The following is a 27,597-nucleotide window of genomic DNA, read 5'->3' as shown; positions in this document are numbered from 1 at the left end:
AATAGAGTTTTACTCCAGAAAAAAATGTCAACAGATGAACTATAATCACCCCAAAGGCTGAGGAATTGGACCATCTTAGTACACCTTATTTTTAGGCACATATTTATCCCATTAAGCAAATACTTTCACCGTTGGGCCAGCTGCATCTGGCCATTTCCCATTTTTTTCTTTGTTTTCAGACTCCATTATTGTGAAGTTTTTCGTGCTTCTCTACTTTGCAGTTATGTCTAAGCCAAATGTGGTGATCTACCATCCTACCAACTAAGTACTACAGATATTTGGTTTAGAAAAGGAGTGTAAATACTTTCTTAGATATTAGCATTATAAGTAAATGTGTTCCAAATGTATAGTGGCTTTTGTACTAAACATTCCTCAATCTATCTTAGCTAAACATTCAACACTTGGACACTTTCTCCTCATTCCTTATGCATTTATTTGTATACTATAGTGAAATATACATCTATAGTGAAATATGAAATAAAATTGTTGCACTTGAATTAATCAGAAATATAATTCTCCAAATAATAGCCTGGAGTATAGAGTAACAGAAAAAATGTTCACTTGTACTCATTTTCTAGAAACTTGCTTATTCAGTGTATTTATCATGCTCCCAGGCCCTCCACAGATATTTGATGATTGTAGATATACAATGATTTGTTGGTTTAGATTCTCAGCACTCTGTCTTTGGATGCCCTCAATAATTTCAATTCTTCTATCTTTATTAACCTTCACCTCCACCTTCTGATATCCCCTTCTGTAGTGATTTTTATCTTCACTTCCACATGTGAACACATTAAGAAATTTTTCAAGCCATAAGTTTGGGGACCTATTACCCAATGTGAGCTATAAAGAGCAATGGTCCATTTTGGTTTTGTGTGAGGTTTCATTCAATAATGCTTTCTTCATTCACTATGGCTCTCCCAGTTTGGTTAAATGCATTTATACCTGTCTCAGTTTGGAGGCAAAGGAATGTCACTATAAATAAAATGCTTCACTGGAACTTTTTTTCTTCCTTGGGAATAATCCATAGGTCACTATGATATACATTAATGTGTTTTTCCCTAGTCTTAACAGCCATTCTTACCTAAGGTGGTTTTGTTTCTGCTGACAAGCCAACAATGGTAACCAAAGAGAATCACAAGGCTGACAAAAAACATGCAGGCCACAAAGAGGAGGAAAAGAACATGGAACTTTGAGCGAACACTGGGCAATTCCCCCTAGAAAAGAAATAATAAACAAATAGAAACAAAGGATTAAAGTGATAAGGATTGGCTAGTTTTTCTACATGTTATCATTTTTCTCACATGTATAAAATGTATAGCTATAATTAAAATATAAATTTTATAGAAGTTTTAAAAAACAGTTCTGTTAATGACCATACCTCATTATGGATAGATTTTCAGCCTACAAAGCCTAAAATGGACCCCTGATTAAGTTCAGTGTAAAATCGAGTATATACTGCAGCAATGAGAAAAGGGTAGTGTAAAAAGGGTATATTCAGGCCATAATTGGTATGCGACCTCTTAAAGCTACTCCATTTAGTTTGCAAATGATGAATCACTGGCCAAAGGTGATCTTGAGGTCATATGGTTCATCCTCCTGTCTCAAGTTGGTTTTTCTGAAATACTTTGTATATCATTATTCCTTAGACATAGATGTGTTGAAAACATCACAATGATACATGTAGGAAGTTAAAACACACAGGTAGATTTTTTAAATGCTCTACCTATAAGTTATAACCTGACGTTAAAGCTACTGAAAATTTTGTGTGGTTGTTGTTTTTTTTTAATTTATTTTTTATTGGTGTTCAATTTACTAACATACAGAATAACCCTCAGTGCCCGTCACCCATTCACACTCCCACCCCCTGCCCTCATCCCCTTCTACCACCCCTAGTTCGTTTCCCAGAGTTAGCAGTCTTTACGTTCTGTCTCCCTTTCTGATATTTCCCACACATTTCTTCTCCCTTCCCTTATATTCCCTTTCACCATTATTTATAATCCCCAAATGAATGAGAACATATAATGTTTGTCCTTCTCCGACAGACTTACTTCACTCAGCATAATACCCTCCAGTTCCATCCACGTTGAAGCAAATGGTGGGTATTTGTCATTTCTAATAGCTGAGTAATATTCCATTGTATACATAAACCACATCTTCTTTATCCATTCACCTTTCGTTGGACACCGAGGCTCCTTCCACAGTTTGGCTATCGTGGCCATTGCTGCTATAAACATTGGGGTGCAGGTGTCCCGGCATTTCATTGCATTTGTATCTTTGGGGTAAATCCCCAACAGCGCAATTGCTGGGTCGTAGGGCAGGTATATTTTTAACTCTTTGAGGAACCTCCACACAGTTTTCCAGAGTGCCTGCACCAGTTCACATTCCCACCAACAGTGTAAGAGGGTTCCCCTTTCACCACATCCTCTCCAACATTTGTGGTTTCCTGCCTTGTTAATTTGCCCCATTCTCACTGGTGTGAGGTGGTATCTCATTGTGGTTTGGATTTGTATTTCCCTGATGGCAAGTGATGCAGAGCATTTTCTCATATGCATGTTGGCCATGTCTATGTCTTCCTCTGTGAGATTTCTCTTCATGTCTTTTGCCCATTTCATGATTGGATTGTTTGTTTCTTTGGTGTTGAGTTTAAGAAGTTCTTTATAGATCTTGGAAACTAGCCCTTTATCTGCTACATCATTTACAAATATCTTCTCCCATTCTGTAGGTTGTCTTTTAGTTTTGTTGACTGTATCCTTTGCTGTGCAAAAGCTTCTTATCTTGATGAAGTCTCAATAGTTCATTTTTGCTTTTGTTTCTTTTGCCTTCGTGGATGTATCTTGCAAGAAGTTACTGTGGCCGAGTTCAAAAAGGGTGTTGCCTGTGTTCTCCTCGAGGATTTTGATGGACTCTTGTCTCACATTTAGATCTTTCATCCATTTTGAGTTGATCTTTGTGTATGGTGAAAGAGAGTGGTCTAGTTTCATTCTTCTGCATGTGGATGTCCAATTTTCCCAGCACCATTTATTGAAGAGACTGTCTTTCTTCCAATGGATAGTCTTTCCTCCTTTATCGAATATTAGTTGACCATAAAGTTCAGGGTACACTTCTGGGTTCTCTATTCTGTTTCACTGATCTATGTGTCTGTTTTTGTGCCAGTACCACACTGTCTTGATGACCACAGCTTTGTAGCACAACCTGAAATCTGGCATTGTGATGCCCCCAGATATGGTTTTCTTTTTTAAAATTCCCCTGGCAATTCGGGGTCTTTTCTGATTCCACACAAATCTTAAAATAATTTGTTCTAATTCTCTGAAGAAAGTCCATGGTATTTTGATAGGGATTGCATTAAAAGTGTGAATTGCCCTGGGTAACATTACATTTTCACAATATTAATTCTGCCAATCCATGAGCATGGAATGTTTTTCCATCTCTTGGTGTCTTCCTCAATTTCTTTCAGAAGTGTTCTATAGTTTTGAGGGTATAGATCCTTTACATCTTTGGTTAGGTTTACTCCTAGGTATCTTATGCTTTTGGGTGCAATTGTAAATGGGATTGACTCCTTAATTTCTCTATCTTAAGTCTCATTGTTAGTGTATAGAAATGCCACTGATTTCTGGGCATTGATTTTGTATCCTGCCATGCTACCGAATTGCTGTATGAGTTCTAGCAATCTTGGGGTGGAGACTTTTGGGTTTTCTATGTAGAGTATCATGTCATCGGCGAAGAGGGAGAGTTTGACTTCTTCTTTGCCAATTTGAATGCCTTTAATGTCTTTTTGTTGTCTGATTGCTGAGGGTAGGACTTCCAATACTATGTTGAATAGCAGTGGTGAGAGTGGACATCCTTGTCTTGTTCCTGATCTTAGGGGAAAGGCTCCCAGTGCTTCCCCATTGAGAATGATATTTGCTGTGGGCTTTTCGTAGATGGCTTTTAAGATGTCGAGGAATGTTCCCTTTATCCCTACACTCTGAAGAGTTTTGATCAGACAAATACCCACCATTTGCTTCAACGTGGATGGAACTGGAGGGTATTATGTTGAGTGAAGTAAGTCAGTCGGAGAAGGACAAACATTATATGTTCTCATTCATTTGGGGAATATAAATAATAGTGAAAGGGAAAATAAGGGAAGGGAGAAGAAATGTGTGGGAAATATCAGAAAGGGAGACAGAACGTAAAGACTGCTAACTCTGGGAAACGAACTAGGGGTGGTAGAAGGGGAGGAGGGCGGGGGGTGGGAGTGAATGGGTGACGGGCACTGGGTGTTATTCTGTATGTTAGTAAATTGAACACCAATAAAAAAAAATAAATAAATAAAATAAATAAATAAATAAATAAATAAATAAATGTGTTGTCAAAAAAAAAAAAAGAAATGGATGCTGTATTTTGTCAAATGTTTCTCTGCATCTAATGAGAGGATCATATGGTTCTTGGTTTTTCTCTTGCTGATATGATGAATCACATTGATTGTTTTACGAGTGTTGAACCAGCCTTGTGTCCCAGGGATAAATCCTACTTGGTCATGGTGAATAATTTTCTTAATGTACTGTTGGAACCTATTGGCCAGTATCTTGTTGAGAATTTTTGCATCCATGTTCATCAGGGATATTGGTCTGTAATTCTCCTTTTTGGTGGGGTCTTTGTCTGGTTTTGGAATTAAGGTGATGCTGGCCTCATAGAACGAATTTGGAAGTACTCCATCTCTTTCTATCTTTCCAAACAGCTTTAGGAGAATAGGTATGGTTTCTTCTTTAAACGTTTGATAAAATTCTCCTGGGAAGCCATCTGGCCCTGGACTCTTGTGTCTTGGGCAGTTTTTGTGACTGCTTCAATTTCCTCCCTGGTTATTGGCCTGTTAAGGTTTTCTATTTCTTCCTGTTCCAGTTTTGGTAGTTTGTGGCTTTCCAGGAATGCGTCCATTTCTTCTAGATTGCCTAATTTATTGGCGTATAGCTGTTCATAATATGTTTTTAAAATCGTTTGTATTTCCTTGGTGTTGGTAGTGATCTTTCCTTTCTCATTCATGATTTTATTAATTTGAGTCTTCTCTCTCTTCTTCTTAATAAGGCTGGCTAATGGTTTATCTATCTTATTAATTCTTTCCAAGAACCAACTCCTGGTTCTGTTGATCTGTTCCACAGTTCTTCTGGTCTCGATTTCGTTGAGTTCTGCTCAAATCTTTATTAACTCCCTTTTTCTCTTGGGTGTAGGATCTATTTGCTGTTTTTTCTCTAGCTCTTTTATGTGTAAGGTTAGCTTTTCTATTTGAGTTCTTTCCAGTTTTTGAATGGATGCTTGTATTGCGATGTATTTCCCCCTTAGGACTGCTTTTGCTGCATCCCAAAGATTTTGAATGGTTGTATCTTCATTCTCATTAGTTTCCATGAATCTTTTTAATTCTTCCTTAATTTCCTGGTTGACCCTTTCATCTTTTAGCAGAATGGTCCTTAACCTCCACGTGTTTTAAATCCTTCCAAACTTCTTGTTGTGATTTAGTTCTAATTTCAAGGCATTATGGTCTGAGAATATGCAGGGGACGATCCCAAACTTTTGGTATCCGTTCAGACCCGATTTGTGACCCAATATGTGGTCTATTCTGGAGAAAGTTGCATGTGCACTTGAGAAGAATGTGTATTCAGCTGAGTTTGGGTGTAAAGTTCTGTAGATATCTGTGAAATCCATCTGGTCCAGTGTCTCATTTAAAGCTCTCGTTTCTTTGGAGATGTTGTGCTTAGAAGACCTAACGAGTATAGAAAGAGCTAGATTGAAGTCACCAAGTATAAGTATATTATTATCTAAGTATTTCTTCACTTTGGTTAATAATTGATTTATATATTTGGCAGCTCCCTCATTCGGGGCATATATATTGAGGACTGTTAAGTCCTCTTGTTGAATAGATCCTTTAAGTATGATATAGTGTCCCTCTTCATCTCTCACTACAGTCTTCGGGGTAAATTTAGTTTATCTGATATAAGGATGGCTACCCCTGCTTTCTTTTGAGGACCATTCGAATGGTAAATGGTTCTCCAACCTTTTATTTTCAGGCTGTAGTTGTCCTTCTGTCTAAAATGAGTCTCTCGTAGACAGCAAATAGATGGGTCCTGCTTTTTTATCCAGTCTGAAACCCTGCGCCTTTTGATGGGGTCATTAAGGCCGTTCACATTCAGAGTTACTATTGAGAGATATGAGTTTAGTGTCATCATGATATCTATTCAGTCCTTGTTTTTGTGGATTATTCCACTGAACTTCTTCTTAAAGGGGAATTTTAAGAGTCCCCCTTAAAATTTCTTGCAGAGCTGGTGTGGAGGTCACATATTCTTTCAGTTGCTGCCTGTCTTGCAAGCTCTTTATCTCTCCTTCCATTTTGAATGAGAGCCTTGCTGGATAAAGTATTCTTGGTTGCATGTTCTTCTCATTTAGGACCCTGAATATATCCTGCCAGCCCTTTCTGGCCTGCCAGGTCTCTGTGGAGAGGTCTGCTGTCACCCTAATACTCCTCCCCATAAAAGTCAGGGATTTCTTGTCTCTTGCTGCTTTAAGGATCTTCTCCTTATCTTTGGAATTTGCAAGCTTCGCTATTAAATGTCGAGGTGTTGAACGGTTTTTATTGATTTTAGGGGGGGATCTCTCTATTTCCTGGATCTGAATGCCTGTTTCCCTTCCCAGATTAGGAAAGTTTTCAGCTAGAATTTGTTCAAATACATATTCTGGCCTTCTGGCCCTTTCGGCGCCCTCGGGAACAGCATTTAAACGTAGGTTTTTCTTCCTCAGGCTGTCATTTATTTCCCTTAATCTATCTTCATGGTCTTTTAATTGTTTGTCTCTTTTTTCCTCAGTTTCCCTCTTTGCTATCAACTTGTCTTCTATGTCACTCACTCGTTCTTCCACCTCGTTAACCCTCGTCGTTAGGACTTCTAGTTTGGATTGCATCTCATTCAATTGATTTTTAATTTCTGCCTGATTAGATCTAAATTCTGCAGTCATGAAGTCTCTTGAGTCCTTTATGCTTTTTTCTAGAGCCACCAGTAGCTGTATAATAGTGCTTCTGAATTGGCTTTCTGATATTGAATTGTAATCCAGATTTTGTAACTCTGTGGGAGAGAGGACTGTTTCTGATTCTTTCTTTTGAGGTGAGGTTTTCCTTCTAGTCATTTTGCTCAGTGCAGAGTGGCCAAAAACAAGTTGTATTACGAAAAGGAGAAAAAGAGAGGAGAGAAAGAAGGAAAGAAAAGAGAAAGAGGGGAAAAAAAGGACGAAAAAAACGAAAAAAAAAAGAAGAAAAAGAGAAAGAAAAGGAAAGAAAGGGAAAATTGGGGGTGGGGGAAGGAAACAAATCAAAAAGCAAAACAAAACAAAACAAAAAGAACCACGGGGGAGTATCTTCTGATTCTGTGTACTTTAAGTCCCTTGGTTTCTCCTGGACGTTGTCCGTCTAGCTGGTGTTCTGGGGGAGGGGCCTGTTGTGCTGATTTTCAGGTGTTAGCAGTTGGGGGAGCTGCTGTGCCCCTGCCTGGTGCAGGGCTCAGTGGGGGTTGTTTACCCCGTGAGGCCCCAGGAGCAACAGCCCTAGTGGCGGGGCTAGCTCTGGAGCCCTGGAGTCAGCCCCCGCAGTAACTCCGGAGCTCTCCGTCTGCAGGGCCTGGAGGCTCCGGGGCGGGCCGCTGATCTGCTCAGCTCTGGGCAGGAGCGTCCTTGCGGTCCTGGGCCCTCCCGGCCTCTGCCTGTCCCGTGGGGAGGCCGGATCCTGGGCTGTGTCCCGGCGCCCTGTGCTCCGGGGCCTGCGCTGTTGGATTCGCGCTCCCGGGCCGCGCAGCCCCCTCCGCGGAGCCGCCGCCCGAGCCCCCCCCGAGCTGCTCCTGGAACCGCGCAGCCCCCTCCGCACGGATCTTCTTCCTCTGCCTGAGGCCCTCTGAGCTGCTCCCGGGGCCGCGCAGCCCCCTCCGCGGAGCCGCCGCCGGAGCCCCTCTGAGCTGCTCTGGGTCCTGCCGGGTCCCGCCGTGCGCGCTGCAGCCCTTAGGGAGCTCGGCGCACTCTCCTGGGTGCGCAGTTGCTGTTACTGTCCCGGGGAGCCCGAGGGCATCCTCGCCCTCCTGGGTCCTGCTCCAACTCCCTGCGAGCCCCTTTCTGCCCGGGAAGGTCGGTGCAGCTCCTGCTTCTCCGGGACGGGGCTCTCTTGTCCTGGGGACACTCGCCCTGGCCTCAGCCCGGCTCCTCGCGGGGCCCCTCCCCCTTGGATGCCTTTGTTTCTTTATTTCTTTTTTCCCGTCTTCCTACCTTGACAGAAGCGCAAACTCTTCTCACTGTAGCATTCCAGGTGTTCTCTCTTTAATTCTCAGGCCGAATTCTTAGATTTTCAGGATAATTTGAAGGTTTTCTAGGTAATTTGGTGGAGACAGGTGATTTGGTCACCCTACTCTTCCGCCATCTTTCTGTTTTTTATGGTTGAAGTAGAATGTCCTGGTATCTCACATCCTGTGAAAAATAGCTCATTGGACAGTAAATTCAGGCAGGATTTGACAGGCAATTGTAAAAGTAGGTAGCTAAAGACTTTTATAATTATCTGGGACATCTTATTTTCCATGTGGAATCAGCTTTCTTTTTTACATGTAGCCTTAAAGCTGCATGCACAATGTATAACATTTTATCTTCTGAAGAGAATATTAGAAAACAATTTCAATTCTGGAGTGAGCAGTTGAGAGAAGTTTTTTTTATTTCCCCCTTTCCTGTGCTGATAATTGTTTTGGCATAATGAATTGTATTAAAGTATTTCCAAATACTCTTGAGTAATAAAATTAAAAGTGATTCTTGATTGAAGTGGACCTTAACATTAGTATCTTGTTCTACTTCAATTTGGAAGGAAAAAATTAAGACTTGAAAACCCTTGGAAAATTCAAATAGCACAGATTTCTTTCTTAAAGAAGATTTTTACTTATTTTGATGTAAGGAAATATTGGGGATCTTTCAGAGTATATATGTTTGAAGGATGAAGATAAAGGGAAATCAGTCAGTCAGATGTTTTCAGCTGAGGGGTGGTCTGGGTAAAGTTTGCATGGGGGCAGAGTGCCCCAGGAAATAGCTCAGGGACTTCAACCTTCAGAAACCTTTATCTGAATGAAGCTCCTTTCTGAAATGATCCCTCCATAAAATCTTGGCCTAAGCACCCAAACTGAATTTGATTAGTTTGTGTTTGTTTTGTTCTGAGTTTATAGGAAAAATTTTATACATTGTTTTGTAGTGGTTTTAGCCCAACTAGGTTTTTCCTTTCATAATCTCTACTAGTATGTTTGTTAAAGCTTTTAAAGCTTACATTTATTTTACTTCTTACCTTTCATGTTTAAGTGGGCAATAGGAAATGTCTGGGCAAGAGGGACTGATAGAAAGTTCACACTCTGGGTAGTTAAGCTGGAAGTCTTTTCCTCCCTTAATTGCTCTTGCAGAACTATCTTTTATATGCCAAAGGATATCCCTTGATAAAGTCCTTTCTTGTTAGAAGAGGTTGACAGCCCTATGTTCAAAATTACTTTCCCAGGAGATAACTAAGCTAAATTACTCAAAGCAATAATCACCAGAAACAGTTCAGGGGAATTTGGTAGAATACTACTACTATTTTGGCTCTAAAATAATTCACAGTCTCTGTGAGGAGATTCATGTCCCAGTGCGGAAGGGGTATATTACTACTTTTTAATAAGGCAAAGATCAATTTCCTATCGAAGATGCTACTCTTTAAGCTAATATATAGAGAAAAAAACATTCTTTGATGATAGTTTTCTGAATTCTTTATTCCAAAGGAGCTATAGCTTTTCCATAGCAGGACCATAATAGCAATAGGGTATGGCATAGTGTTTAAGATCTCTGGGTTTAGGGTCAGACAGCTTCCAGTGAGCCTCAACTTTATAATTTTTAAATGAGACTAACAATTCCTGTTCTGTGTACTTTATAAGGCTATGGTGAGAAGATGAGATAATAGGTATGAAAGTACTTTGAAAATGGTAAATGGGGGTTGCTGTTCTTAGGAGAACCACTAGTCTCCTTGACACATGGTTTTTAAAATACATGGCAGTATTTACTTTTTATTTTAAGGTGAGACTCAATTTAAACTGAGAAAGCTTTCTCTAAACCACCCCAAAGTGCTTTCTGGTTAGAGAGACTGCAAAGAAGCATTTCTCTGAATAGTCAATGTCCTTTTCATTATGAAGGCAAGCCAAGACAGGTTTTCTTATGTCCCATCTGTCAGGCATGAGCTAGTCTATTGTAGAGAAAAAATGAGGGTATAGAAAAAGTACGAGGCTATATTCTTGTGCTTGTGAATACTGACATATTTCTAGCAATTAATTCATATCCAAATATAATCTTTCAATAATAAAAAGTGCATACAGAACCTGGATAGCATTGTGGTAGTTGATGATTTGACTGACTTAGAGGGCCAAGGTAAAATGTGTAAAATGCAACATTGTTTACTCCATAAAGAGTTCTTAAATAGCAGTAGCCTATGTATTGAAAACCAAGTAAGGTCTGTAGTGAAGACCAAGTAAGATCTGTAGTGAAGACCAAGGCTGACACTTTCCCTGCTGAATTGGATATAATAGATTTTCTTTACATTCAGGTAGTAACTCAGTATGTGAATGGGATGCCAAACAGGTCATAAAAACCTGAGCAATAGATAAGAGATCCTGTGATGTGGAAAGGAGCCATAGAAGAGATGGAAGATAATGAAACATTTTGTATTTGGGGAAAATTTAAGAGAAAATTTCATTTCTGCTTATACTTTTGTATCTCTGAGTTGATATTTTGGTATACATTATATAATTCCTGATTCTTAAAGTTATTAAATATCTGAATCAATTAAGCAAGTTGAGGGAATGGAAAGCACATCACTATAATTTTCTATATTGTATTTTCTACACTAGTAGGGATAAAAGCACTAAATAATTTAACTACTCTCAGGTATTTAGGTTCTCACTGCCTGTCTTTCTTCTTTGTTCTCCAGTTTATTATAATCTTTATTCTGGTCACAGGATTCACATTCTTTCCCTGCTGCTTTACCTTTTCACCTGAGGTGAGATATTCCTGTTATATGGGCTCTTATATAATTCCTACAGTAATAACTAATAGCTCTGCCCATATTTGTCTTTTGCCACTTGTTTTCAGTTTGGAACCCTCATCATGGAAGATTATGATATTTTAACTACTGTACTGGAATTGTGGGGAAGAGATATCTTCTGAAGTCCATTTGTATGAAATAAAAAAAAATTACTATACTGCTGCCAGACTTCATACACATATGTAAAGTAAAAATCTGCCTTCAACTCTTTTGGAAATAGAGTATAGTTGAAATCTTCAAGTAGAAGAAATATGAAATTATTTTTTAGATTTCACTATAATCATCAAAATTGTATGTTGAAAGGTAAAATACTTTTAACATATGTTTTATCTGATCTTGGCAGTGAGTCAGTGAAGCAGGTAACAGAGCCAGCATTAGAACTTAGGTTTCCCAATTCTCAACCCAGTGTTTGTCATACAAAGTTCAATAAGACTCATTTCATTTTGGTCATATGCGAAGATGAGTCAATTAATTTTTCTGTTCAGTAGAAAATTTGCATTTCTCTTTTGAACAGGAAATGAGAAAGTCTTTTGCTAGCATTTTTCTTAGGAAACTAGAGATTCAAAATTACTTTCAACATTTTAGAAATCTATAATTGGAAAGAAGTGGATTTTTAAACTTGACTAGATAAGTACATTATAAAGAATCACTAAGAGTCAAGAGATTAGGTTCTTAAGGGTCTTAACGAGATTCTCATGTATGACATAAATTTGTTTAAGTGGAATCCTTAAATAACAAATTCCTAAATCTCAGAATAGTCAACATGGGAAATTTGTTTTCGGTGCCTTCCTTTCTGGTTACTTTAGTATTAGCTATTTCAAAATGTAAAAAAAAAAAAAAAAAAAAGTTGAAAAATATCACAGATTGGAGTAGGTATGTATTTGTTCTGGTGATGACTTACTCTCCAGTATTTGATGAAATAGTTGAAGACTGTTGTAGCAATATACAGGCAGTAGAGAACAGAATAAGCTAAGAACTGAAGAAAGAATTTGTAGTTGGAAAATCCAATGCAATTATTAACCCTAAAAAAAGAAAAAAAAGGAAAACTAATTTGAAATCAAGATCCATTGATTGAAAACACACTGATACATAAGTGAACAAAGCAATGAAGTATGTTACTCCTGCTACTTCATTATGTGTTGTGTAGAAACTCAAAAGAAATAGAAGTCCCTTAATAGGAATAGATTGGAAGAACAAGTTCATGTCTCACTTGTTTTTCCTTTCATTTACAGGCATAGAGACACCTGGCCTACTTAATAGTTCTGGACTGGTTTCTGACCCACCCAAGGAAACCTGAATCTTGGATGCTGAAAACCTATTACAATTTCAACAGCTATACTTAGTATAGTATGGCATGTTCTCTTTGTAGTTACATGGTTTCAGATGGATTCCCTAAGTCAGACCTATGGAATTTGGAGAAGAATTCCTGAAATTAACAATCTAGAATATTTCAAGCATCAAGACAACTAAAAATAGAACTGAATTGTATAATGTCAAAGAAGAAAACTATTTGTGCTTGATTTCATTACTACACCCAGCTAACTTTGAGAGCCCAAGAATTCACTACCATACCTTTGGTGGTATATTTATTTTTGCTTTAAAATGTTATGCCTCCCCTGTTCCCCATGTACATACAAAACCCAGTGATTTATCGTTGTAGAAACACACACATTACAACTATGCTTAGGTAGGTATTTTGAGCAATTTTGACCCTTTCAGAGTAAAGAAATGAATCAGAAGGACATACCAAGGGCAGTGATGGTCCATTTTTAATACACACCTACAAAATAAACAAAATACAATGTGGTAAGTGGAGCTACGGAAATGAAGTAACACTTCATAATTGAACTCAAGTCTCAGTATTTTTACATGGTACCAGTACACTCATTCCTAGATTTCCACTATGAGCTACTGCAAAACTATTTTGTCTTCAGTTATTTCTAGGATAAGCCAATCACGACACTTTACAGGATTATGCTGGCAGCAAGTTACATGCCTAGAAGTTCAAGATATCTCCCCCATTTTGCTCAATACACAGATTAATAAAAGTACAGAAAACAACACATGGCTACAATCTTTTAAAATAAAAAAAACAAATGGAGAACACCTTTGAAAATTTCCCAAGCGTACAAAACCAGTTTAGTCATACAAACAAAGCTTAATTTAGCTTACTTTGTAAGACTGACTTGACCTGGGTCATTTCTTGCTTATGACTCTGGAAATCATTAGTAAAATTTAAACTGTTTTCCAAGGTTTATATAATCACTGACCAAGTTTCTATCACTTAAGAAAATTCTAAATATTCTAACTAATCACTGTGAAGAATAAAAAGCCCTTATTTTCTCACTATATAAGCTATTTTATATCAATATACCTCAAGCCTCATTTTATGCTTTGGTTTGAGTGCTCCTGGTTTGCAAACTGTCTTTTTTGTGTGTACACAATAAAATTTTGCTAATTATGGGCACCTGGGTGGCTCAGTCAGTTAAGTGTCTGCCTTCGGCTCAGGTCATGATCCTGGAGTCCTGGGATCGAGCCCTGCATTGGGCTCCCTGCTCAGTCAGGAGTCTTCTTCTGCCTTGTCCTCTGCTCCTCCTCTGCTTGTACTCTTTCTCTCTGGCTCTCTCTCAAATAAATAAATAAAACCTTTTAAAAAAACAAGAAAATCTACTAATCACTATTCTGGTGATTTATTTGTTTCACATTGGGTATTTCTGAACTTTTGACAGATCCGTTTGAATCAAGAGTAAGAAATATGGGTGGAACACACACCCAAGAAGAACATGAAGATTATATTTATTAACATAAAGATGTGACTTTACAAAGCTAGAGTAATTCGAATAAGAAAATAAAGTGATATTGAGGTATAACCCACAGTATAAAGGAATATCCATGCCTATATACTTAAATGAATAATCAACAAATAAACAAGCAAACAAAGGAGAAGAGATAAACTCCCATGCAGAAGAATTCCAAACAATTTATGTAGATACTCTGCCTTCAAGGAGGGGGAGCATAGCTTCCTCCATTCCTTTAGTTTGGGCTATACATAGTGACTTCCTTCCAAAGAGTAAAGGAAGCAGAGGAGGAACAGTAAATTTACATTACAGAAGTCTGACAAACACTACCTCAGCTAGATGATCAACGTTAATATTGGAGTGATAAGTCATGTTCATAGTATGTGCTATTGATACAATAATGGTACTTTACCTCTAAGCTCTTCCTACCCAAAACATAGTACCCAAGTCTAATCATGAGAAAAATGTCAGACAAATCCCAACTGAGGGATATTCTACAAAATAGCTGATCATTAGTCCTAAAATCCTAAAAACTGTCATAGTTATCAAAAACAAGTAAAGTCTGAGAAACTGTCAGAGCTAAAAGAGCCTAAGAAGACATGCCAACTAAATGTAATGTGATATCCTGAATGGGATCCTGGAAAAGATAAAGAATACTAAATAAAACTGAGGAAATCTAAATAGAGTATAGGCTTCAATTAAAAATAATGAATTGATGTTGGTTCATTAACTGTAACAAATGTATCATATTAATGCAACATGTTGACAATAAGGGAAACTGGTTGTAGAACATATGAGAACTATCATCACAATAATTCTATAAATCTAAAACTTCTAAAATAAAGTTTTATTTTAATTTATTATTTTTAAAGATTTTCTTTATTTATTTGAGAAAGAGAATATGAAAGAGAGAACACAAGCAGAGGGAATGGAGAAGGAAGGGGGGAGAAGTAGATTCCCCTCTGAGCATGGAATCTGATGTTTGGCTCCATCCCAGGACCCTGAGAACATGACCTGAGCTGAAATCAAGATTTAAATCCTCAACTGACTGAACCACTCAGGTACCTTGAATATTTATTTTTAAAATGGGGTTTTATATCCCTTTCCTATCTTTAGAATACTTTGAATCACCATCATTCCAAGAGGGTGTATGGCATGTGCTCATTATGATTGAAAAGAAATGCTCTTATCTAGGCATGGTCACATGCTAGGATCAATCACTTTGTTGTCCAAGTTCATCCCAGGGGAAATATGGATGTCACTTACATGGCACAGACAGAGCAGTGGTGGCAGCGATCTGGCTTGATCAAATGGCACCTGTCACAGAATCTAACAGCTATAGGAGAAATAAAATGGTTAGCATTGGTTAGGGCTCAGTATGACACTATGTATCTTGTTAGCCTATCTGGATGACTTGTTATACACTGATTACAAGTAGTCAAAGTCATCTCAAATTACCAAGAAAAAGGCATTTCACAGAAGAGAATTGTGGTATGTATTTTTTTCTCCTGTTTAGTCTTGATGGCATCTTTTAGGGGATGAAGGTAAAGGGGAAAGTTTTCATATCTGGATATCTGATAATAAGATTTGGCATTATAAAACAAACTATACTGTCAACTGCTTGACAATTGGGAAAATTATGGGAAAATAATTTAAATTCTGTTTACTCCAACTTTCCTATATGAAAATAATCAATTCAATTGACCATTTCACAAATAAAGGAAGTAAAGACTTGAGCCATATCAAGTGACTTCCACAAGATCACATAGCAAGTAAACGGCAGGACAGTGACCACTATGGTTTTCCTGATTCCTTAGTTGATTCAGGGTTCTCTTCACTCTGTAAATCTCCAATTCATACCATATGCCTTTGGTTTATAACCAATCTTTGTTCTATCATATCATTCTGTTTACTACTGTGAGAAATTATACGTATAATTTCCTGTCTACTTTTCACTATATTTCAGTATGCACATATATATATTTCATACATATAATATATATATATATATATATATATATATAACATTTCTCCCTCTTCCTTCTCTCCTTCCTTTTTTATTTATTTCCCTTAGATGAAAGGCATTTTCTTTTTCTTCTCATTTTTTCTCTGTTCATTGATGAGTATGACTGTTTAATGTAATTATTATTAAGTGAAACAACTAAAATCATGTATAATTTGAGCTAACATAATAATTCATCTGAAGTGTACATTAAGCACACATAACTGATTCAGCATAATGGACCACTAATTCAGCAGTTTGTGTTTATGTCTAGCAATGGGGAGGATGACAAAAGTATGGTTATAGATGAGTCAAGGAAAAAGGGAGAAGGACATTCATGCTTAATTCATTCAGATGTTTTTAAAGATACAGTAATGCCATTGCCCAGTTTAAGCCACCATTATCTCTCATTTGGATGGCTGCAATAGATGCCTTATTATTTACTCTGCTTTCATTCATGTTCCGCATATGTTCTCTACAGAATATCCAGATGATCTGTTAAAATGTAAATCAGATTATATCATTTTTACTTAAAACCTTCAATGGACTTCTAATGCCATTAGAATAAAATCCAAATTCCTTACCAAGGTCTGCATCATCTGGCCTCTGCTTGCCTCTTCAGTTTTAATTGGTATCACTCTCCAGTTTTTATCCTCCAGTTCCATGGCTATCTGTCTATTCTAATACTGCAAGCTTGTTCCGGTATAAGGGACTTTTGTACTTGCAGTTCCTTCTGCCTGGGATGTTAGTCCCTCTGCTCTTTACTTCCTGCTAGTTACTTTTTATTATTCAGGTCTCAAATCAAATGATATTTCCTCATAGGATCCTTCTCTATATCATAGGGCTGCAAACAAATGATTCAAGGGTCCAGAGAATAGTGAGAAATGAGTGAAGCAGCCAGTTGGAGACTGTGAGAGAACTTGAGAATGTAGGCCTTATTTAAAGAGAGTGGATCCTACTCAGCTTTAGCTAACTAACTTTTGCCATGTGAAAATGCAGATTGAATGCTGCCATAGTCCGAATTTTCAAGAGAAGCCAGAAATATAGAATTTCATGTGGAAATATTCTAATTGTTAAAAATCAGTAACAAATGCAAAGTTTTAAAAGATACTTTAGAGATCAAACAAAATTTATCTCGGGTCCAATTCATCCCTTATGTCTTTAGTTTGTAATCAATCTGTTCTATCATATCATTCTGTTTACTACTGTAAGAAATTACTACTGTGAGAAATTACATGAAAATATTTCATGTCTACTTTTCACCATATTTCAGTATGTATGAAGACTAATAAAAAATCATGACCACCATGACATCAATGCTTTAACAAAATTAATAAAGTCCCTAATAACTAATACCCAGACCATATTAAAATTCCCCCAATTGCCACATTGGATCTTAACAAATGATTACTGAATAAATAAATGACAAACAGATGAACATAAATGTCTAACAGTATAATTCTCAAAGCCTTGAGACACAATCTTCCTTATTAGAAGCATTATAATGACTTGTCAAAAGAGGTTTGATTTTCAAATTTCGAAAGGTGGAGAATTGGTTCAGCTAGTAATATCGATTTAAACTAATAGTCAAATTCCATAGTGGACATTTGTCCAAGAAAGATGACATATCTCTGCACAAATACTTGCACAAGAATATTAATTGCAAATTTACTCATGATAGCTAAGCACTGGAAACACCAAATGTGCATCAGCTGGTGAATGGATAAACAAACTATCCTATATTCACACAATGAAATATTACTTAGCAATAAAAGGAGTAAAATACACAACAATGTGAATGAATCCCAAAAAATATTATGCTAAGTAAAAGAAGCCATATACAATAGTACATACTGTATGATTACAATTATATAAAATTCTAGAGCAGGTAAAACTAATCTATGATGGAAAACTATCAGAATAGTGGTTGTCTTGGTGGTGGTTGATGAGATTGACTGGGAAGGAGCATGAGAGACCTTTCTGGGAGTGTGGTAATATTTATAGAAGTTTTGGTAACACAGATGTGTACATTTGTCAAAATACTGAATGGCACGCTTAAGATTTGTATATGTCTTTGTATGCAAATTTCACCCTGAAAAGAATGATAAAATATTAAGGTAGATGTATACTGATATCTGCTGCTTAATTTGAAATGTATGAATAAATAAGATGGCTTTATGGATGATGGATAGAGGGATGGGTTTGTAGACAGATATGTGATAAAGTAACATAGTAAAATGTTAGTGGTAGACTCCAGTGCTAAGTATACAGATGAGCCTGTGGATATATATGACTTAGACTTTTTCAGATCCTTGCTAGTCTCAAAAGGTGACTTGCCGATTCTCTAGGTGACTCTGGATGAACTGACCTCCACTCCCAGTTCTTGTGTAAACCGGTAGCTTTTTGGCCATATCGACGAGCATCTGCTTCTGGACCTCAGGTCTCTCTTCATTTTCATAGCGTTCCTTGTCTGAATAGGACAAGTGGAACTAGAAGCAGAAGTGACAGGGCAGACTTTATTTTCCAAGGTTTACAGAATATGTTAAAAACATTTTAACATTTAAACAATAACTATTTAGATGAAAATATTTGTTATTTACCCTTGGAGTCCAGGTACCAATTTGGCTCATAACTTTCTTGGCATAATTATCTTAATTATTGTAATCTGGCTTTTATATTAATTTTCATAAGTCCATGTAATAGGTAGTATTGTTTTATAAATAAAGAAAAGAAAATTTAGCAAGATTAAGTACTTTGTCCATGGTTATACTCACTTAACTAGTATGTAGCAAAACTAAGCTCCAAACCCAGTTCACTGGGCTCTAAGACTTGTGCCTTTTCTACTCCATTATACCATAATATGATGTTATATACAGATGTGTGATGTTTCGCTGCCAGGCCCTGTTGATGATTAACGATGATTGTTATTAAGTTGTAGTTATTTTTCAGAGGTTGCACTCTTAGGGAAGATGGATGAGACTGCTTGTGACACTATATTCTAATTTTGCAAATGAGTAGAAATTTGGGTAATCTCACTATTTCAGAAATTTTTAGTCTGATACGAAGCTTATTGCCAACATTGGCACCACACTTTGCTAATCTTGCAAAAGATATGTCAACAATTTTCCAGAGTAACATAGACTTGAAAGCTTTCTTCTCTCTGGGCCAAAAGGTAGGCAGAGGTGAAAAAAAAAGGTCTGTGATCAGATTTTTGGGGTTTAAACCTCATCTCTTCCACTTAATAGTTAAAAAAAATCACTTTGAAAAACCAGACACTCTTAACCCAAGTTTCTTCCTCTGTGAAATAGAGGAAATAATACCTATTTTATAAGATTGATATAAAAGTACTGGATAATGAGTAATTAAAAGTTTCTTTTACAAGTTCAATTTCTTAAATCATTTAAAAGATTTGATACTAGAATTTTAGATTTAACTATTCTAGTTAGTAGTATAAAGTTTAAACAATTATTATTTTGAAGATTTTATTTATTTATTCATGAGAGACAGAGAGAGAGAGGCAGAGACAAAGGCAGAGGGAGAAGCAGGCTCCCTGCAGGGAGCCCAATATGGGATTCAATCCCAGGACCCTGGGATCACGAACTGAGCCAAAGGCAAGGTTGAGCCAAGGCTCAACCACTGAGCCACCTAGGTGCCCCTAAACAATTATTTTTTATTTTGATAAAAGTAGCACTTGGGGAAGCACTTTAATTTGGGGGTTGACCTTGGGAATATAACTTTTGTGTGGCATACTGCACCTGCTTGAAAAGCAGAGGCAGAGTTGTTACTGCTAGTATATGATGAAAACCTTGTTTCATCAAGTAACAAAAAGTAAGCTTTGGATTGGAATAAGATGTCATCTCTGGATGCCCTATCTGGTACTAAACATGTCATTTGAGGATTAGAATGCAATTAACCAGTAAACACATTTTGGGTGGGCAATTGGTGATAGATTGGGATGTATTTGGTATTAGGTGATAGATTGGGATGTATTTGGTACTAGAGAAATAAATATCATGGCTATGAAATAGGCCCCAAAGACTCACTTTTTTTTTTTTTTTTTTTACCAATTAAAAATGATGAAGATGTAGTCTTAGGTGTTAGAAATTTGCAATTCTTATTTAAATCTTACTATCATTCCACCCAGTTTAGTCCTACAAAACTCCCAACCATTCAGCCTTTCTGTTGGCCTACAAGCTTTCTAAATAGTGTGAAGGGGACAGTTATTTACACTGAGCTAAAATCCACATAACATAAAATTCCATTTTATTTTTTTTAAGATTTTTATTTATTTATTTGAGATAAAGCATGAAAGAAAGAGAGATCACAAGCAGGCAGGAAGGGTAGAGGGAGAAGCATACTTCCTGCTGAGCAGGGACTCCCCCCGCCCCCAATGTAGGGCTCGATTCCAGGACCCTGGAATCATGACCTGAGCTGAAGGCAGATGCTCAAATGACTGAGCCACCTAGGTGCCCTAAAATTTCATTTTAAAGTATACATTTCATAGCGTACAATTCAGTGGTATTTAGTACATTCACAGTGTTGGGCAGCCATCACTACTATCTAGTTCCAGAATATTTTCATCACCTCGAAAAGGACACCCCATATGTATTAAGCAGTAATTTCTTACTTCCCTCATCCCCAGATTCTGGCAACCATTAATCTACTTTCCACCTCATTAGATTTCTTTCCTTTCTGGATATTGCATACAAATGGTATCAAACAATATGTGGTCTTTAGTGTCTGGTGTTTTTCAATTAGCATAATGTTTTCAAGGTTCATCCATGCTGTGTGTGGCATGTATCAGTAATGCACTTTTTGTTATTGGCTGGATAATACTCCATTTATGGACATACCATCCTTGGTTTATCCATTCATCTGTTGATGGATATTACATCTTTTTGCTATAGGTAATAGTGCCCTATGGACAATTGTGTATAACTTTTGAACACATGTTTTCAACTTGAGCATATACCTAGTAATAGAATTGCTAGGTCACAAGACAACTTTATGTTTAGCTTTATGAGAAACTGAAAAATTGTTTTCTACACCAGCTGTACCATTTTACATTCCCAGTAGCAATGTATGAGGATTCAGAGTTTCTCACATCCACATTAACAGCTGTTCTATTCCTTCCTTCCTTTTCTCTCTTTTCTGTATGTATGTACATTTTGGACTTCTTAGTGGATGTGAAGTGGTATCTCTTGTAATCAGTTTACATTTCTTTATTTACTAATGATGTCAATCATCTTTTCATGTGTTTGTTGGCCATTCACATATATTCTTCAGAGAAATGTCTAGTCAAATCATTTGCCCATTTATTAGTTGGGTTGTCTTTTTGTTGTTGAGTGGTAAGAATCTTTAAATACTCTGGATAAACGACATTTATTGAGTATATAATTTGTGAACATTTTCTCCCATTCCATAGGTTGTCTTTTCACCCTGTTGGTTGTGTTTTTTAATGTCCAGAAGTTTAAACTTTAATGTAGCCCAATTTACTTTTACTTTTGTTTCCTCTGCTTTTGATGTCATATCCAAGAAATCATTGCCAGCTCCAATGTCATGAAACTTATTCCCTATGTTTTTTTTCTAAAGATTATTTATTTATTTATTTATTTATTTATTTATTTGAGAGCACACATGAGAGAGGGCATGAATGGGGTGGGAGCAGAGGGAGAGGGAGAAGCAGATGCCCCCTTAAGCAGGGATCCCAACTCAGGGCTCCATCCCAGGGTCCTTGGGACCATGACCTGGGTTGAAGGCAGATGCTAAACCAACTGAACCACCCAGGGAACCCACCCATGTTTTTTCTAAAGGTTTTGTAGCTTTTTAGGTGTAGGTACTTAATCCATTTGAGCTAATTTTTTTATATGTTGTAAGGTATGAGTCCAACTTCATTATTTTGCATGTGCATGTCCAATTTTGCCACTACCATTTGTCGAAAAGACCATCTTTTCCCCATTGAATGGTCTTGACATCCTTTTCAAAAATCATCTGCCATATATGTAAGAATTTATTAGTAGGCTCTTACTTCTATTCCATTAGCCTTTGTGTCTGTAACATCCTGTTTTGATTACTGTAGCTTTGTAGTAAGGTTAGAAACAAGTAAGTGACACCTACAACTTTGTTCTTTTTCAAGATTATTTTGGCTATTTGGGGGTCCCTTAAGATTTCATATGAATTTTAAGATGGAATTTTCTATTTATGCAAAAAAATCATTGTGCTTTTGATAGAGCTTGCATCAAATCTGTAGACTACTTTGGATAGTAATGACATTCTTAACAATATTAACTTTTCTAATCCATGAACATGAGCTGTATTTCCATTTATTTGTATCTAGTTGTTTTTAGCAACAGTTTTTAGTTTTCAGTGTAGAAGATTTTCACCTCCTTGATGAAGTTTATTACTAAGTATTTTTCTTTTTCATAATATTGTAAATGTAACTGTTTTCTTATTATTCATTGTTAGTATATAGAATTGTAACTAATTGTTGTGTGTTGATTTTGTATCCTGTAATTTTGCTGAGTTAATTTATTACTTCCAATAGGTGTTTTGGGGGAATCTTTAGAGTTTTCTACATGTAAGACCATACTATCTGTGAACAGAGGTAATGTTACTTTTTTTCTATCCAATTTGGATGCCTTTATTTTTTTTTCTTGCCTACTTGGATTGGTTAGAGAAAGTGTTCCTCACTTCTCTTTCTGTCTGTCTGCCTGTCTGTCTGTCTGTCTGTCTGTCTCTCTTTTAGGAAGATTCTAAGAAGGACTCATGTTAATTCTTCTGATTGAATTTACCTGTGAAACCATCTGGTCCTGAGCTTTTCTTTGTTGATTATTTTTTGATTAATCTCTTTACTTATTTTATGTATATACAAGTTTAAAAAATATTTTCTTCTTGAGTCAATTTCGGTAGTTTGTGTATTTCTAGGAATTTTTCCATTTCATCTAGGTTTCTAATTTGTTGGTGCACAATCCCTCGTACTATTATTATTCTTTGTTTCTGTTAGTTCTGTAGTAATGTCCCACTTTCATTTCTGATATTAGTAGTTTGTGTCCTATCTCTCTTTGTTCAGTCTAGCTAAAAGTTTCTTAATTTTGTCAATCGTCTCAAATTCCCAATTTTGTTTTTACTATTTCTATTGTTTTCTATTCTATATTTGGTTTTATCTCTGCTCCATTCCTCACTATTTACTGCTGCTAACTTTGGGGTTAGATTGCTCTTCATTTTCTGATTCTTTAAGGTGTAAAGAATATTGAATTGACATATTACTCCTTTTATAATATAAGTATTTATAGATATAAATTTTCCTCTGAACCCCGCTTTATTGCATCCTAAAATTTTTGGTATGTTGTTTCTCATTTAACCTCAAAGTATTTTTTAAATTTCCCTTATGATTTTTTAGTTAATTTCACAAATTTGTAAATTTATAGTTTTCCTTAAGTTATTGATTTCTAGTTTCACTCCACTAAAGTCAGAGAAAATCCTTTATATGATCACTATCCTTAAATTTATTGAGACTTGTTTTGCATCCTAACGTAGGGTCTATACTGGAGGATGTCCTGTTTGCTCATGAGAAGAGTGTATGTTCTTCTATTTTGGGGTGGAGTATTCTATACATGTGTGTTACATCTAGTTGGTTTACAGTGTTATGAAATCCTCCATTTCCTTATTGGTCTTCTATCTAGGTGTTTTATCCATTATTGGAAATGGGTTATTGAAATCTCCAATTATTGTAGAACTGTATATTTTTTTCTTCAATTCTGGGTGTTTTTACCTCCTGTATTTTGGGCCACACTTTATGTTTATAACTGCTGCATGTTCTTGCTGAATTGACTATCTTATCAGTATGTAATGTCCACCTCTCTTTTTCTTTGAGTTAAATATTTTATTCATTTTATTTTTTCCAGCTTTATTGAGATATGGCTGGTGGATAAAAATTGGATATATTTAAGGTATGTCATGTGATGTTTTAATATACATATAAATTATGAAATGCTTACCACATCAAGCTGATGAACATCTGTCACCTCACAGAGTTAAGATTTTTGTTGTGGTACAACACTTGAAATTATTCTCTTAGTACTTTAATTATACAATATTACTAATTATTAATTATAGTTGCCATTCTATACATTAGGTCTCCATAACATTCATTTTATAGCTATAATTTTGTATATTTTTGCCAATATTTCCCCTAAGTCTCACCTCCCAGTTCCTGATAACCACCATTCTGCTTTATTACGATGAGTTTGACCTTTTTTTTTTTTTTTAAAGATTCACATATAAGTGAGATAATGCACTAGTTGTCTGTGTCTGGCTTATTTCACTTAGCATAATGTCCTCCAGGTACATCCATGTTGTTGCAAATGGAAGGATTTCTTTATTTTTAAAGACTGAATAATATTCTATTAAACATATATCCCATATTTTCTCTATCCACTCATCTGTTGATGAACAAATAGGTTGTTTCTATATATTTATCACTGTAAATAATGCTGCATTAAACATGGGAGTGCATGTCTCTTCAGCAACCTGTTTTCATATCTTTTGGATATATAACTAGAAGTGGGATTGTTTGATCATATGTTATACCGTTCTATTGCTAATTTCTGAGGAACTTTGATATTGTTTCCCATAACGGCGGTAGCAATTTACATTCTGTCAAACAGTGAAAAAGGATTCCCTTTCTTCCACATCCTCACCAACACTTGTTTATGCCTAGACTTTTTGATAATAGCAATCCTGATAGTTGTGAGGATTTGGTTTTGGTTTACATTTTTCTGATGATTAGTGAGGTTGGGTACCTTTTCATGTACCTGTGTGCCATTTGTACATTCTTCTTAAAAACATCTATATAGGTCTTTGACCATTCTTAATAAGGCTATTACTATTATTATTATTATTATTATTAACAGTAACTACTACTGTTATTGAGTTGTATGAGTTACACATATATTTTATATAATAACTGCTTATCAAATAGTTACAAATATTTCCTCCCATTCCATAGATTGCCTTACTATTGTATTTGTTGTTACTTTTGCTATGCAGAAACTTTTTAGTTTGATGTAGTCCCACTTGTTTATTTTTGCCTTTGTAATGTGTGACTTTGGTGTCAAATCCAAAATATTATGCTAAGACCATTGTCAAAGAATTTTCCTCTTTCTTTTTTTAGGATTATTATGGTTTAAGGTGTTTTGTTTAAGTCATTAATTCATTTTATGTTATTTTTTAAAGATTTTATTTATTTATTCATGGAACACACACACACACACACACACACACACAGAGGCGCAGACACAGGCAGAGGGAGACACAGGCTCCACACAGGGAGCCAACGTGGGACTCAATCCCGGGTCTCCAGGATCACACCCTGGGCTGAAGGCAGGGCTAAACCACTAAGCCACCTGGGCTGCCCAAGTCATTAATTCATTTTAAATGAATTTTTCTGAGGTAAAGATCCAATTTTTCTTTTGCATGTGAATATCCAAGTTTCCCAGCACATTTGTTAAAGAGATTATCATTTTCCGATTGGGTATTCTAGGCAACTTTGTTAAAGATTAATTGCATATGCATAGGTTTATTTTGAGCTCTCTCCTAGTGGTCTATGTGTCTCTTTTTATGACCGTATGATACTGTTTTGATTGCTATAAATTTATAATGTAATTTGAAATCAGGAAGTGTATCGCCTCCAGCTTTATTTTTCTTGCTCAAAATTGCCTTAATTATTTAGGATCTCTAATGATTCCAAATGAATTTTGGGATTGTTTTTCATATTTCTGTAAAAAATGGCATTGGAATCTTGAGAGGTATTGCTCTGAATCTGTAGATAGCTGTGGGTGTGTGGACATTTTTACAATATTAATTCTTCCAATTCATGAACATAAGAAATCTTTCCATTTAATTGCCTTATTCAATTTCTTTCATCATTGTTTGTAGTTTATCTTGTATAGTCCCGTCAAAACTTTGGTTAAATTTATTCCTAAGTATTTTATCCTTTCTGATGCTATTGTAATGCAATTGTTTTAACTTTTTTTTTTGGATAGTTTCTTTTTATGGTATAGAAATACAACTGATCTTTGTCTTTTTCTCTTTTCCTTGCAACATTATTGAATTTATTTATTAATTCTAAAAGGTTTTTCTTGTGTATTTTTTAGCATTTTCCATAAGTAAGATTATGTCATCTAAAAACAAAAAACTGTTTCCTTTTTGATTTGTGTGCCTTTATTTCTTTCTCTTTCCTAATTGCTCTACCTAGCACTTACAGTACTATAATGAATAGAAGTGGTGAGAGTGGGCATGCTTGTCTTGTTCCTGATCTTAGAGAAAAAGCTTTCAGATTTTCATGGTTGAATATGATATTAGCTGTGGTTTTATCATATTTGGCCTTATGCTGTTGAGGTATGTTCCCTTTAATTTGATGAGAGTTTATTTTTGTATATTTTTTAATTGGAGTTTGATTTGCCAACATATAGTATAACACCCAGTGCTCATCTGGTGAAGTGCCCCACTCAGTGCCCATCACCCAGTCACCCCATCTGCCTGCCCACCTCCCTTTCCGCTACCCCTTGTTCATTTCCCAGAGTTAGGAGTCTCTCATGTTCTGTCACACTCTCTGATATTTCCCACTCATTTTCTCTCCTTTCCCCTTTAATCTCTCTCACTATTTTTTATATTCTCCAAATGAATAAAACCATATAATGTTTCTCCTTCTCCAATTGACTTATTTCACTCAGCAAATACCCTCCAGTTCTATCCACATTGAAGTAAATGATGGGTATTTATTGTTTCTAATGGCTGAGTAATATTCCATTGTATACATAAACCACATCTTCTTTATCCATTCATCTTTCAATGGACACCGAGGCTCCTTCCACAGTTTGGCTATTGTGCACATTGCTGCTATAAACATTGGGGTGCAGGTGTCTCAGCTTTTCACTGCATTTGTATCTTTGGGGTAAATCTCCAGTAGTGCAATTGCTGGGTCATAGGGTATCTCTATTTTTAACTCTTTGAGGAACCTCCACACAGCTTTCTAGAGTGACTGCACCAGTTCACATTCCCACCAACAATGCAAGAGGGTTCCCGTTTCTCCACATTTGTGGTTTCCTGTCTTGTTAATTTTCGCCATTCTTAATGGTGTGAGGTGGTATCTCAATGTGGTTTTGATTTATATTTCCCTGATGGCCAGTGATGCGGAGCATTTTCTCATGTGCTTGTTGGCCATGTCTATGTCTTCTTTGGTGAAATTCCTGTTCATGTCTTCTGCCCATTTCGTGATTGGATTGTTTCTTTGCTGTTGAGTTTAATCAGTTAATTATAGATCTTGGATACTAGCCCTTTATCTGATATATCATTTGCAATTATCTTCTCCCATTCTGTAGGTAGTCTTTTAGTTTTCTTGACTGTTTCTTTTGCTGTGCAAAAGATTTTTATCTTGATTTAAGTCCAATCGTTCATTTTTGCTTTGTTTCCCTTGTCTTCATAGATGTATCTTGCAAGAAGTTGCTGTGGCCAAGTTCAAAAAGGGTGTTGCCTCTGTTCTCTTGTGTTGCCTAGGAATTTGATGGATTCGTGTCCCACATTTCTATCTTTCATCATTCTGAGTTTATCTTTGTGTATGCTGTAAGGAAATGGTCTAGTTTCATTCTTCTGCATGTAGCTGTCCAATTTTCCTGCACCATTTATTGAAGAGACTGTCC

General features: G+C 36.3%; 1 protein-coding gene across 4 annotated transcripts in view; it reads right to left on the bottom strand.

Annotated features, from left to right (window-relative positions):
* Positions 1–27,597, bottom strand: part of ZDHHC15 (zDHHC palmitoyltransferase 15) — a 167,956-nt gene that overhangs the window by 51,726 nt on the left and 88,633 nt on the right. For all 4 annotated transcript variants that reach the window (XM_077887401.1, XM_077887402.1, XM_077887403.1 and 1 more), the window contains exons 4-8: positions 18,267–18,387; positions 15,163–15,232; positions 12,846–12,878; positions 12,000–12,120; positions 1,085–1,217 (exon numbers count right to left, since the gene is read on the bottom strand). In XM_077887401.1, coding sequence (XP_077743527.1) covers positions 1,085–1,217; positions 12,000–12,120; positions 12,846–12,878; positions 15,163–15,232; positions 18,267–18,387 — 478 coding nt within the window. The remainder of the gene's footprint in view (positions 1–1,084; positions 1,218–11,999; positions 12,121–12,845; positions 12,879–15,162; positions 15,233–18,266; positions 18,388–27,597) is intronic.

The sequence above is a fragment of the Canis aureus genome, chromosome X (assembly GCF_053574225.1).
Source record: "Canis aureus isolate CA01 chromosome X, VMU_Caureus_v.1.0, whole genome shotgun sequence".
NCBI lineage: Eukaryota > Metazoa > Chordata > Mammalia > Carnivora > Canidae > Canis > Canis aureus.
Note: the sequence above shows the minus strand (reverse complement) of the source record. Positions and strands in the feature narration are given on the sequence as shown.